This window comes from Poecilia mexicana, unplaced genomic scaffold, assembly GCF_051168715.1.
Source record: "Poecilia mexicana isolate PSO_F unplaced genomic scaffold, ASM5116871v1 scaffold_19, whole genome shotgun sequence".
Lineage (NCBI taxonomy): Eukaryota > Metazoa > Chordata > Actinopteri > Cyprinodontiformes > Poeciliidae > Poecilia > Poecilia mexicana.
In genome coordinates, this window is record NW_028263388.1 from 475613 (window position 1) to 490253 (window position 14641).

At 42.9% G+C, this 14641-nt stretch overlaps 1 protein-coding gene across 1 annotated transcript in view; it reads left to right on the top strand.

Annotated features, from left to right (window-relative positions):
- fam20cb (FAM20C golgi associated secretory pathway kinase b) overlaps positions 1 to 13861 on the top strand; it is a 34870-nt gene extending 21009 nt beyond the window's left edge. The window contains exons 4-11 of the mRNA XM_088016366.1: positions 6045 to 6137; positions 10368 to 10483; positions 10600 to 10780; positions 11445 to 11554; positions 11636 to 11717; positions 11808 to 11867; positions 11981 to 12131; positions 12643 to 13861. Of these exons, the coding sequence (XP_087872492.1) occupies positions 6045 to 6137; positions 10368 to 10483; positions 10600 to 10780; positions 11445 to 11554; positions 11636 to 11717; positions 11808 to 11867; positions 11981 to 12131; positions 12643 to 12750 (901 nt within the window). The 3' untranslated portion in view covers positions 12751 to 13861. The remainder of the gene's footprint in view (positions 1 to 6044; positions 6138 to 10367; positions 10484 to 10599; positions 10781 to 11444; positions 11555 to 11635; positions 11718 to 11807; positions 11868 to 11980; positions 12132 to 12642) is intronic.
- Positions 13862 to 14641: the final 780 nt, after the last annotated feature.

A 14641-nucleotide genomic window follows, 5' to 3' on the forward strand; every position in this document is an offset into this window, starting at 1 on the left:
CTGGGAGCCGGGATGTGGTCCAGCGGGTCGTTGACGGGTTGCCAGGTTGGCTGCTTTCAGCCCAGAATCAGATCAGCTTTTTGTGTTTATTGATCAAATCTAACGATCAGAACAGCAGCTGAGACAGTTTCTACTGTGAAGGTTCAACCTGCTGCTTCACTGATGAGTTTTTACTGCAAACTAAATATTTAGTTGAAATAGAATGAAAAACTATTCCTACCTCTCCAACTTCATCACATTTTGTCACATTTCTTCTATAACCTTGAATATTTTTTGTAGGATTTTGTGTGATTGACCAACTCAAATGTTGAAAACAATGAATCATTTTCTTCACTTTATTTTGGTCTCATAAAATCCCAGCTGTAATGGGACCAAATATGGAATCCTTTCTGTTCTGGGTTTGCTTCGTCGTCAGTCTGGTCCACTGTGTTGGTCAGACAGTCATGTTTTCTGAAAAGTGTGAAGACTTCAAGCGGCCCAGCTGGACCAGCCTGTCGTTGTGCATGTCAGAGTCATGCTGTACATTTTCTCCAGCCAATCAAATCCAGTCAGACTTCCAGGCACCTTGAATTATTAGTATAAGCATATTTACATCTCAGCACGTCCGATTCCCCGAGCGGCTTCATTAAAACCCTCATCACATCTCCAAGCTGCGTTCAGATTCATGAACCAAACGGCTGCTCTTCCTTTGTAAAGGAAAGGATTTCAGTTTAAATGTTTTTCTTCATGTTGAAGGAACAAAGTGCTCTGAATTATTGATGCTGCAGCTCAACTGACTGAGGAGCGAGGAACCCAGAGCGCTCCGTTTACAGACAGGACCATGAACGCAACATTCTGATCATTGTTTCATCATAAACTGATTGTTTAAAGGCCAAACGTTGCATATTTATTCCAGGTGGCAGAAGCAGAGCTGGAAAAATGAACTTTGCTCCAATCTGATGAAACAACTCTGATGTTCAGAGCTGATTATATTTATTCAATATAGCAGAAAAAATGGTTTTGAATGAAAAATGTTACTTATTTAAATGTATAGGTTTTGGTTAATTACAGACTCTAAGAGGATGAACAATTTAAACCGAGTCCCACCAACAGTAAACTGGGACATTAAAAGGTTTACTGGAGGAAACGCAGTTGCCACATTCTGGAGAATTATTCATAAATTCACCTGCACCTCCTGACTGCAGCTGCTTTTCCCCTGTGCTGCTGCTGCGCGTCGCAGTCGATGCAGGGCGAACTCGGAGAGCAGCATCAGTCTTGTCATCAGAAATCAACAAGCGTGTTGGTCAGACTGAGTGTGTGTGTGTGTGAAACAGTGTGTGTGGCTGGGTTCTTCCGGGTCGATGCGCAGTGGAAGCCTCCCTCTCAGCAGAGCCAGACAAGCTGCTGAAGGGCCACAGCAATCAGCTGCTCCCCTCAACATCCACAGAGTTTTATTGTGATTGGAGGCAAACTGGTGCTGGAGCTCTGAACCAAACACTGGACTGGACTGGACTGGACTGGACTGGACTGGACACTGAACTGGACTGGACTGGACTGGACTGGACTGAACTGGACACTGAACTGGACTGGACTGAACTGGACTGGACTGAACTGGACACTGAACTGGACTGAACTGGACACTGAACTGGACTGGACTGGACTGAACTGGACTGGACTGAACACTGAACTGGACTGGACTGAACTGGACTGGACTGGACTGGACTGGACTGAACTGGACTGGACTGGACACTGAACTGGACTGGACTGGACTGGACACTGAACTGGACTGGACTGAACACTGAACTGGACTGGACTGGACTGAACTGGACACTGAACTGGACTGAACTGAACACTGGACTGAACTGAACACTGGACTGGACTGGACTGAACTGAACACTGGACTGGACTGGACTGAACACTGGACTGAACTGGACACTGAACTGGACTGAACTGAACACTGGACTGGACTGGACTGAACACTGGACTGGACTGAACACTGAACTGGACTGGACTGGACTGAACTGGACACTGAACTGGACTGAACTGAACACTGGACTGGACTGGACTGAACACTGGACTGGACTGAACACTGGACTGGACTGAACACTGGACTGGACTGAACACTGGACTGAACTGAACACTGGACTGGACTGGACTGAACACTGGACTGAACTGGACACTGAACTGGACTGAACTGAACACTGGACTGGACTGGACTGAACACTGGACTGAACCCAGGTCTCTCCTGAGAGACATTTGGAGTCTGTCTCCTGCCTGGTGAAGGTTGAGAAAAGCTGTGCTGACCGAACCGCCTGTCCTCCACAGACCAGTCCTCGTCTCCACAGCGTCTTGCTCCAGCAGAGCGTTTCTCTCAGGCCTTCTTTAGAAAAACTCTGGACTTGGTCAGTTTGCAGAAAGTAGAAGAAAGTTCTGTTTTTACATGGAGCCTGAAAAACCACCTGCATAGTTCATGGCAGTAACTTCCTCTTAGCTTTGAATTCAGGCCAAGTTACAGTTTTATAAAGGACGATTCTCTGAGTACAGGGGTCCAAAGTGCGGCTCGGGGGCCATTTGTGGCACTCTGGATGATTTTGTGTGGCCCGTAAACACAGGTTAACATTTTTTGGAAAATTTTTTTAGATGGACAAATGTTACAGAAAAAAAAGAGTTTCTTATTTGCTGTCCAGGTTTCTGTATTTGTTGTAATTTGGTGTTATATGACCACAGCAACTCTGACTGGATGTTTAAAAAAACGAAAAATGTTCAACTATTGTTTGTTTTAATAAAATCTTGCATGTTTTAGTTTATCATTTTCAGCAGATAAAATCATAAATGTTACAAAAAAAGAAACCTGACCATTATGGCCATTAGGACAAAAAGTTTGGACACCCTTGTGCTAACTTTAATGATCAGGAGATAATAGACGCTAATGTCTGTATCAGGTGTGTTTTTACGGCATACCTTTCTGTGTGTGTGTGTGTGTGTGTGTGAGGCTGTGTGTGTGCGTGTGCTAATGCGCTACAGAGAGACGGGCAGAATGAGTTAAGCTAGCAGCTAGCTGTCTCTGCGCCATCAGGATCTGACGGTGTGAGGAAGATGAAGGGTCGCTGCGTTGCCTGGAGACCAAGATGGCCGTCACACTTCTAACCTGTGAAGCACGCAGCCACAGCATCACACACACACCTGGGCCGCTGTGTGAAGGCTTCTTATGGAGCTTGTGGGTGTTTGCTCTTTAAAACCTCAGGCTGAAGTTTTACTGTCTGACTTCTTTCAGGCTGAACTGATGAGATTTTCACTTTCCAGATGTTTCCAGAGAAACTCAGCAGCTGTTCTGGAGAGTTCCTCACTTTTAGCCAAATGGCCGTTATCACAGTCACCAAGCTTCAAGCCAAAACCAACCAGATGATCATTATCGTCTGCTTTTCTAACTTCCAGCAGCAGCTAGCTGTGCGATAGCGTACTAGCTTCTAAGTAAGCAGTTTCAGCTTCCTCCTGTTTTCTGCTGATAATGTTTTATTGGAAAACCTGAATCTGCAGCTGATTTAGCAGCTAACATCCTGATGAGAGGTGAAGATCCTCTCTCTCTCTGTGTCTCTCTCTCTCTCTCTCTCTCTCTCGCTCTCTCTCTCTCTCTCTCTCTCGCTCAGCTGAAACACAACGGTCAGGACTGGACTGAAACCCGTCCATGCAGAACGTTGATGCTGCCAAGCTCACACCTGGTCAGGTGTGTCTGTAAACCTCATTGTTTCATCCAGAAAGTGGAAGTGAGAGTCCTGGTTCCACACCTGGTTACTGGTTTGGTTTAGGTTGAACCAGTCTGACCACTGGAAGTAGGCTAACAGATCTGAAAACAGAATTATTGATTTGATCAAACAGAACCAGCAGATGATATTTCTCCCCAGTGTGGAAACTTCACACTGCATCTAGGGTACGTTTTCCTTCCACATAACTTTTTATCTGTTTGCTTGAAAAACACTGAGTGAACAGCTAACGTCTAGTGACACTCAAGCTATTTTAGACAGAAAACAACATATCTTTATAGATCTGATAAAATATTCAATCTATATGAGAACCTGGATTTACTGTTTTATGAGTAAATAATTATAATGAACAAAAAAAAAAACTGAAATATATTTATGTTTAATAAATGTAGAAAATGAAAGGGAAAAAAATCTGGCATTAGCAAACATTTTATTCCTAAAACTACAGTGAGCGACAGAGAAACAGGAAATGTTTCCTCAGGTAGATTTCCAAGATGGCCGCTTGTCTGCAGACGCCCCGGCGGCGGCCCAGGGCCCCTCGGAGTGGGGAGCGGAGCCAAGAAACTGTCTGGCCACCCACAGAAAACTATGTGTTTACAGCAGGCCGGCCGCTCTGAGCATGCTCAGTTCACCTGATGAGGAAGGGCGGCTGACTGAGGAAGAGGAGGAGGAAGCTTCTAGCAGCTCAGTGAGAAACAAACGACTGCAGCTGCTTTTCTCCTCTTTCTATCTGAAGGGGAGAATAATACATTTGATCAATTGTGATTTTTTGTTACGCATTTCTGACTATAAAAATATACTTTTTTCATTTCTTTCATTTCTAAAGCAAACAGCCAACAGAGAGGAAAATAATATTTTAAGTTTTATTTCCTCATTTATTCAACAGGTTATTATAACCAGGATAAGAAAATAAGTTATGAGAATAATGTTAGTTGAATGAAATAGTAATTTTATAACTCCAACAGAAAAAAGAAATGAGGAATGTTGAGCATCTTGTGAATTTAACAAATAAATAATAATTCATCTCTTAAATCAGCATCGACAGAACGTTAAAACGTTAAACCAGAAGATCTGAGCGGCTCACATTCAAGCTGTAAAACTGTCATTAAAATTGTTTTGTAGACATTTTGACAATATTTTGTCTTCATTCAGCTTCATTTTTGTAATTTCAGAAAGAAAATCTCTTCAGCAAAAATAAAATATATTATTTTCCCTCTTTCCAGTCAGAGTGAAAGCAGAAGAAAAGGTGAAAAATAGTCTCATTTATTTTGCTGTCAAAGTAAAAGAAAAATTGTTTTTAGTCAGAAATACTTAAAAAAAACACAAGTGATCAAATTTTGCAGTGTAAATTTTTTTGTTCCCTTCAGGAAAAATAACCAAACATTAAAATATTTTATTTTCTACTTCATATGACTTTTAAAGTCAAGAGAAAAATACAATTAATTCAGACTAAAACATTTTTCCATAGAAATCTGCTTTTGATTCAGTAAAAATATCAATTCAACGATGGTCTACGTGTTTTACAGTGCATGCTTCATTGTTCCTCCACACGTTTCAGAAAGGTTTCTGTCAACATCAGTAACAATATGAACAATGAAACACTTAAACTCCAGCCAGGAATCATAATACACTTCTGGTCGAACCGGAACCAGAACCAGAACCGGTTGCTGTTCCAGATTTACAGATCAAATTAAAACATTTTCAGATTTTCCCTCCGTGTTTGTTTGTTCTGTCGTCATTTAGCTGTTCAGGTTAAACTAACATTTTATTATATGGAGAAATAAAGCTGGAGAGCAGCTGGGGTCAAAGGTCACTTCTTCTGTGCAGATCAGAGGTCAAGGTAAAGGTTTCATCAGGAACAGTTCATCTGTTGCTCGGCCCGGTTCGGTCCAGACGGGTCAGAACCGGCTCCTCTCCTGACTTAGCTGCAGAAGGTCAAAGGTCAGCAGAGAGAGAGGCGCTGGAGGAGAGCAGCGGGGATCTGTGGGTTCAGTTCATGGCAGGAGGAAGAGGAGGAGGACGAAGATCTGCAGCATCAAACCGCTGATGCAAAAAAAGCATGGAGCCGAGGAAGAGGAGCCGAGGAAGAGGAGCCGAGGAAGAGGAGCCGAGGAAGAGGAGCCTATCTTGTCGATCAGCTGCGTCCTGTAAAAACGAGGAAGAGGCTGAATGTGGGCCTCTTCCTCTTCCTCCAGCTGCTGGCACATCGTCTGCTCCTCTGGTTCCGAGATCCGTCTGACCCAGTTCTGGTCGTCTCTCAGCAGGTGTCTGTTTCTCATGTCCACCATCTCTCTGCCCCTGCAGACAGACCCGGGAGCAGGAAACCCCGCCTGACTTCTTCTACTTCTCTGACTTTGAGAGACACAACGCAGAGATCGCAGCCTTTCACCTGGACAAGTAGGTCAATCTGAAAAGTGTGGCATGCCTCGCATCATCAATGTCTTCATGCTCTACTGCCAGCCTGTCATGTTTCCCTACCTGACCTGCAGGAGGCGCCGTAACAAACAGAGAAATCCTCTGAGGGTCTCTGAAAGATACCAGAGTCTGGAGTCACAGACATGAACACAGAGCAGGTCACAGAGGGCCCATCTAACCTTCTAGGACAGAATATGAACAAAGCCTCTCAGCTTTCAGAGTTTAATAAACAATGATAAATTACAAAACTGTGAAATATACAATCAAAGCTAAGGAAAATCCCTATATAGATCATACAACTATGGATATGTAAGATATTTTATTAGTAATTTCTTTCTGCAGGTCTATTTTGTTATAGGAAAGTATTGAAATATTCAAACCTGCAATTTAGCAAGATATGTAAATCAGAGCTGGTGGTTTAGCTCTGATTTACATATTTTGTCTTTACAGAATTACACTATTAAAGATATAAACAAGGCCCAATGCAACCTTTTAGTGACTGTAATCTATAAAACAGAGCTGCCTGGTTGCTGCAGTGGAGATGAAGATGGTCCATTCAGGAAAGCAGAGCTGCATCAAACTTTAAGGTGGAACTGCAGAAAAAAGAAAAAGAAGCAAAAATGTAATTATTAATGCATGTCACCATGAGAAAAGCTGCTGAGTTTAGCTTAAAAACTTGTTTTAAAATTAAAATCACACATTTTTGTCTCATGAAGTGAATTTTTTTTGCAAAACAAACTTATTTGAGCTCGTCAGAAATCTTTTCTTGATATTCTAAGTTTTTGTTTGTGACTCAAAGTTTTGCTTGTGATTCTCACATGAAAAGATTTCTGATGTGTGCAAATAAAAGTTTGTTTGGCAAATAACTTTTTAAGTTCACGAGACAAAAATGAGTTATTTAATAAAAAACATTTTTTTAAACAAAACTTTTAGTTTTAAAAAAAGAAATCATTACAATTCCAAAAGTTTTGATTACAATTTTATTTTACTTAACTGAGTTTATTTTTTTATTGAATAATTGGGGAAATAAATTAACTCCATACTCTGAGAACCAGACCCTAAACTTAAAGTCTGGTTGAGTTTTTTCCCTTCATTAATGACTTTTATTACATACATTTTATCTATCATGGTAATTCAGGTGAGTTATTTTTAATTCTAAATGAATATCCTTGTTGGACTTTTATTTAAGTGTTATTCTCCTTCAAGGTACATTTACCTAACGCCAGAATAAATGCCATGTACTTTATGCAGCAAAGGAAATTAGACATAAATCCATTATGGAGATGATCGGTTTGGGACGGGCGATGTTCCCCTATTGCATAATCAATACTGAAGAATGACTGATATCATTAACGATACAGGGAAGAAGATTTTATTTATCTAGCTTTGCTAGCAAAGTCGTAGCTAGCAGCTAGCTAATAGCACAACAACAACAGCCTGATGTCTGTATGATAAAAACACTGAATGATAGATCAGAACAGTTTCTCCTCACCTGGCTGTCTCCTCCCCTCAGTAGTTCTTCAGAGAAAGGCAGACAGAGGCCTGTCAGTGTCTGTTGTATCTCATTACCTCTCTGCTTAACCGCTGAAGCAGAAACGAGACTTCAACGTTTTCCGTCATCTGACAAGCAGCAGGTCTGCTCCACTTTATTCACCAAAAACGTTTTAATTTACCAAAAACTGATCTGTGATCTGAATGTTCGCTACGTTCAGCTCCAGTTAGCCGCCTTATCTCACTGCGAGAGGCAACTGGGTCACAGGCAAAAGGTCAAAGGTAGCAAGGTGACCGGAGGGCTTATTATGTTATACAAAAAAACCAACAAAAACTAATAATTTTAGTACATGTCAGAAGAGGGTCAGAAGAGGGCTTAGGAAATAATAATACAAAAAAAAAAAATAAAATTTGACCAAAAGGGCATTTTGGGGCAAGGAGCAAAAAGGGCAGGTGCTCAAGCCCCCCCACCCCATCTCCACGTGCCTGATGGAGCAGGTCGGCCCGTTGCTGCAATACGTCACAGCGTCCGCCATATTGAATGTGGCATCTCTCCCAGTAAGCTAATACAGGTAAATGGACCGAACTTCACAAAGTGCCGTTCTACAAAGTATTTTAAGTTAATTCCTGTCATTGACACATTTTCTCACACATTAATATATTTGGTAATCAAAGAAATGACTAAAGAGAGTTTCTAACTTTTGATGTGATTATTTAATGTTTTGGGGCATTTCTGAATAAAGAGCTCAATGTTTTATTTGGTAGAAATGATTCTGATCATTTTTATATTAACATTGATGAACAGACACTTTTACAGTGTTTAATTAAAGAACATATTTACTTGATTCCATAATTTAATGTACATTTAATGTTTCAAGATATGAAGAAAAAAAATGTGATTTCCTTTCATTTTTTGATTTTGTAAAGACAATAAACGGATAAATTAGTCTTTGTCAAACATTAGCTACATATTTTTTTATTCCAGTATCATATGTTAACTCTGCTTTTAACAGCAAAGAGTGAAAAATAATTTTACAGAATAAATTATTTTTATTTCATTACATAAGATGTATTAATACACTAAAACTTCAGATTGAGATATAAAGAAAGTGAAAGAATAAAACATTTATTTATTATACTGGGAACACTGGCCACAGGCTTCAGTCTGCTGGTCTCACTGGGAGAACTCAATGACTTCTGAGACGTCCTGGTTCTCAGGCTGAAGCCGAGGATAAAAGAGAAATGATCCAAAATAGAAACTACATATATGTTTCCTTGACATTCATAACAAGCCATTTTCAGCATGTTGGGCTCTGACTCGTAGCATCTTTATAGCTAAATACCGACATGGAGAAGCTGAGCTGGAAACAGACTGAAGAGCAGCAGCTCCAGCTCTGATCCTGACTGATCTTTCCTCACTAAATCCTCTGGTTTCTAATGAACTTCTCCTCTAACAGCGGTTTCTCATCAGCTCTCATTAGAAAACAGTGTGAAAACGTTAGCTGCTATGCTAACAATCAGCGGCTACTTTGGGCCAATTTAGCTACATAGGAAATATTTCTCTGTTGTTTAGAAGCGAATTTCTGGCTGCAAAGTAATTCTGATCTTTCATCCTTACCTGGGGAAGGTGATGCCAATGAATCCAGTTTGTTTCGTAAAACGGTTGAAACACACAGAACAGGACTGAAGGAGCTCCGATCCCTGCTGCCACATACAAGATGGCGGCGACGTAACGTAGGACGTCTAGTATTCATGTCTATGGTGGAGAGTTATAGGGGTGCTGGTGTTTCTAACGGCACACAGAGGTCAGACTCAGCAGAGAGCAGCCAGGAAGAAGAGTTCCTTAGATCTGCAGCACATCTGGTCTCTCTACACACACATACACACACACACACACACACACACACACTCCTCAGTGTGTGTGGTTTCCGAGGCATGAAGGCTAATCTAAATATAATCCAGCAGCTCTTTATTTTGCCTGTTTTTTCGCCTGAATTAGAGCTTAACAGAGAGGAGCTGCTGGTGTCGCCTCCTCCTTAATGCTGATCGGTTCAATCGTGCCTCGCTTTCTACATTAAAATGAGCAAAAAGCTGAAGTTAAAATGTGTCTGAGGAAGACTCATCCTCTTCATTGTGGCGGAGCGTGGTGGTGAAGCGCTGCCCCCTAGTGGCCGTGCTGTTAACCTGCATCTGGTCTAAGCAGCGCCAGGAAGCAGGTGGATCTGTAAAACAATTAGTTAAAATTTTTGTTTTCTTTTTATTGTTTATTAACTTTTATTTCATCAGGAAAATCCCACTGAATCTTGACCAAAGCTGACAGATTGCAGAACATTCACAGCAAAACAAGGAAACATTTCCAGACAGAATAACTCAGTAAAATAGTAACAGCTCTTTGTGCACACACTGACTTATTTCTGTTTATTTTGATGATTGATTACAGCTGATTAAAAAAAACAAATTGAGTTTAACAAAAAAATTAAAATGACATTAAAACAATAGAATGATTTCATCAGAGGAATGTTCTGCTCGGTTCCACCTTCTGAAACTGGGAACAAATGAACCAAGTGAACTACGTGAACTTTTCCATGTTGGTCTGATCCAATCAGAGCAGAGCTTCCCATCAGAACCGACCCAGTAGATTCATGCTGGGTTCTGTGTTGATCAGCGTTGCTCCATCGTCCCTCAGTGTCTCCTGTCCTCATGTCTCTCTGTGTCCAACAGGATCCTGGACTTCCGCCGAGTCCCTCCAGTCGCCGGCCGGCTGCTCAACATGACCAAAGAGATTCGAGACGTAACCAGAGACAAGAAGCTGTGGAGAACCTTCTTCATTTCCCCAGGTACAACCAGTTCATTCAACCAGTAGAACCGGTCCGTCTCCCCAGTAGAACTGGTCCTGTGCTCCTCCAGCCACCAGGTGGCGCCAGCAGCTGCTGACCCTGCTGTGTGTTTCCAGCCAACAACGTGTGTTTCTACGGTGAATGCTCCTACTACTGCTCCACTGAACACGCTCTGTGTGGAAAACCCGACCAGATCGAAGGCTCGCTGGCCGCCTTCCTGCCTGACCTCGCCCTGGCCAAGCGCAAGACCTGGAGGAACCCCTGGAGGCGCTCCTACCACAAGCGCAAGAAGGCAGAGTAAGAGACACAGAGGTTTGGACTAGACCGCTGGTCAGAGGTCTCACCTGTGAAAGACCAGTCAGTCAGTTTGATCTGCAAAGAGCCAGAAAGGCAGCAGGATGTAGACGACAGACAGAAATTTAAGTTAAAATAAGATAAAAACATAAAGATTATTGAATCATATTTAATAACCATAAATGTAGCGCTGCAACTAATCATTATTTAAATAATCAATTAATCTATTGATTATTGTATCTACTAATCAGATACAAAAATCGGCACGTTTTGCAGATTTGTCTATTTATACAATATTAGAAATACACTAAAATGCAAATAAACAAATAATTCTTTTTAAATAAGAACATTTTATTGTCAATAACTTTCCAGGTTTGATCATCTGCAGATAAAAACCCTTCAAACATCCACATGAGAATCAGCACAGAGTCTGGGTGATCTGGGGATTATTGTAGATTATCTGGTTAATCTGATGCAAACGGCAATTAATGGAATATTTTTCCAGAATGTGAACAGAACGAGGTTTCATCTTGATGCTGACTGTTTCTACATTCTGTTCAGTTTTGGCTTCATTTCTGCTCCAGTTCATGATTAACAGAACAGTCAATAAGTGATGGATGTGATTATTGGCTCTGGTGTTTCCTGATGTTCCTGAACGCGCCTGCAGGTGGGAGGTGGACCCGGATTACTGCGAGGAGGTGAAGCAGACGCCGCCGTACGACAGCGGCTCGCGGCTGCTGGACGTCATGGACATGACGGTCTTCGACTTCCTGATGGGTCGGTCTCTTCTGCAGCGTTACCTAGGCAACCGTCGCTCGCTGCATTCATGTCTTCATCCTCCATCTTGTTTGTCTGCAGGAAACATGGACCGGCACCACTACGAGACGTTTGAGAAGTTCGGAAATGAGACTTTCATCATCCACCTGGACAACGGCAGAGGGTAAAATCACGCAGCTCAACGAATCTCTGATTATGAATCATAAACAGCCTCATCAACTGCTTCCTGCTGCTGTTTGCTGCTTCCTGCCAGCTTTGGGAAACACTCTCATGATGAGATGTCCATCCTGGCTCCTCTGCTGCAGTGCTGCAGGTCTGCTGCTCTCATCTGATTCAGATTCAGTAACATTAAAACTACAGATGCTACAAACAAGATGGTGGCTATCGTCCACTGCCCTCACCTGTGCTGTGACCTTTGACCTGCAGGGTCAGGAAGTCCACCCACCTGCGTCTGCAGCTGCTGGCGAAGGAGGAGTACAAGCTGTCGGTTCTGATGGCTGAGTCCATGACGCGGGACCGGCTCGACCCGATTCTCATCCAGCCTCACCTGGATGCCATGGACCGCCGCCTGCGCCTGGTCAGTGATCTGTTAGCACCGCTAGCTCCATTAGCACCGCTAGCAGCTACTAGCCAACCTGCAGTGCTTCAGGACCAAACGGGTCAGACTTCACTCAAAGTTAGCCACGGTACCACAGGCGGATCCTGCAGGCCGGACCGGCTCTGAATGATGAATCAGTCCATCTACGTAACTGTTAGTGAAAATGGTTCTGGTTCTGGTCCAGAACAAAAGCAGCCCAACATCAGAAACCAGGAAGAGATGAGGGCAGAGAGCTAAACTGGTGCTGAAACACCGAGCCTAGCAGACGACTTCACTGCAGTTAGCTGCCTCTGCAGCGTTAGCAGCAGCTAATGCTAATCTGTAAATGATGATGTCATCAGCATAAAGATACATATTAGCTATTATGAACAGGAAGGGGCCCAGTGTGGAGCCCTGTGGCTCCCCCTGGTGGTCACTACACAGGCTACATCTGATCTGAGCTCAGCAGCGGTGCCATCAGAACCAGCTGATACCGCTCCTCTGTGTCCAGGTGCTGAAGACGCTGTCCGACTGCATCGACAAGGAGGGCTACGGCTACGTGGTGGAGAACGACCTGCAGGGGGCGCCGGGGGCCCGCAGCGGCCACAGGATGAGGTAGCCAGGGGGCTGGGTCCGACCCGCTCCCAGGAGAACCGACTGGACTGCGACCTGAACCCCAAACCGAGCCAGAACCACCGGGTTTCACCTGGACTCCTTCAAATCAACATATAGCTTAGAACCAACCGGGTCAGACACAGGTCATAGGTTAGAACCGGGTCAAACCCAGAACATGGGCTCTGGTTACGGAGTCTGGTCCAATTCAGAGAATTCTGAGGGCATCGAACTTCCAAACTCACTTCCTTAGTGCGAGCTGCAGACTTTTACCACAGAAGAAGAGCTGGAGCTGCAGACTTTTACCACAGAAGAAGAGCTGGAGCTGCAGACTTTTACCACAGAAGAAGAGCTGGATCAAAATGAGGTTATTTTGTAAACTATGTTTTTTTAAACCTGATTTCTGCTGATTCTGCCGCGTCAGCGTCTTATCGGAGGTGGAGGGTTCTGGTGGGAGTACTGGTTTACTCCTGGATCATCTTCTCTCTAAGCTTTTACTTGACAGCGTATTTATTAAAGTTTATATTTATTGTTTGCCAAAAAAAATCAGAGGAAGAGGAAGCAAAATGATTTCCATCAGAACAGTGTACTTCTCTGTGTGCCCACCAGGGGGCAGCGGCAGCATGTGCAGCAGTCCAAGCTGTTAGTTTCTCATGGTTCTCTCTCCTCTCAAACACCCAGTCAGTGTCCAGCAGCTGTTCAGGCCTCTTCCTGTGCAGCAGGTGAGATTTAAACCAAATGTGACACTAATTCCTCTGGTTGTTTTGGTTTTAATGTGTTTGGTGTCTGATGTGGGGAGATGGTTCTCCTTCCTGAGCAGCAGCTGATCTGTTGTCTCTGACTCGCCTCTGGCTGGACGTTCATATATTCAGTAGGAAACTCTAGTGCCTGTGCAATGATAGAAATACTTGAATGTGTGGTTTTGCTAGCTGCGGGTTCTTTGTGTGTCCCGTTCTGCGGCCGCTCGGCCTCAGCAGGGTGTGTGGCTGAAATCATGCAGAATGTGGTTCTACAGTGAAAAAGCTTCTTTTGATTTTCTTTCACTCTTTGTTTTTTATTTCATTTCTTTTTATTTCTTTGCATCATGGTATCAGTGCAATAAAATGAAATAATCAAAATCATCTGCAGTTTGTGGTTTTGATTGAACCGGTTCGGCTGCTGCAGGACCAAACATAAATGTTGCATACACACACACACACACACACACACACACACACACACATATATATATCAGCGACGTGCGGTGAGGTTCACTGCTGGTGAGGTTCTGACTTATAACTTAGACACCACACATGTTATTGGACGTACAGAACAAACAACGCTGGAGGGCAAAAAGACTAATCATTTACATGTCATCCATTTAACTCAGTGAAACTTAGAAATGTAGGTATTGATTTCGTGCTATGATCCACAGCAAAGGGAAAGAGGTATTTTCCACGCTGCATGCAGACTCGTTGCCATAGCAACTGACAACAATGCCACTTCATGGTTTAGGATTTAACACCAAAAATCATTCAAGAAATTTGCGCACAGAAAAAATGTAGACTTTCATGTTGACGTCTGAAGAGAGGAGAAAATAATTCGCTGTACTTATTTACTGTGTGGCTAGCTCCATGGCTAGCTCCATGGCTAGCTCCATGGCTAGCTGACTGTGTCTTACTCTGCAGTTGTGGAGTCACAATATCTGGGATCATGAGCGCCCCCTGCCATGAGGCAGGAGAACTGCCTGCCTCCCCTGGAGTCTGTTTTCTGCCGTTTCTAATCGCTCCTCCGCACACAAAACACGATACACACACAGTTGGTGACAAAAAACACTGTACATTATATACATAAGCTAATTTACGGAAAATCAGAAAATATAATATAAAATATAAATATAATTTACGGAAAATATAATA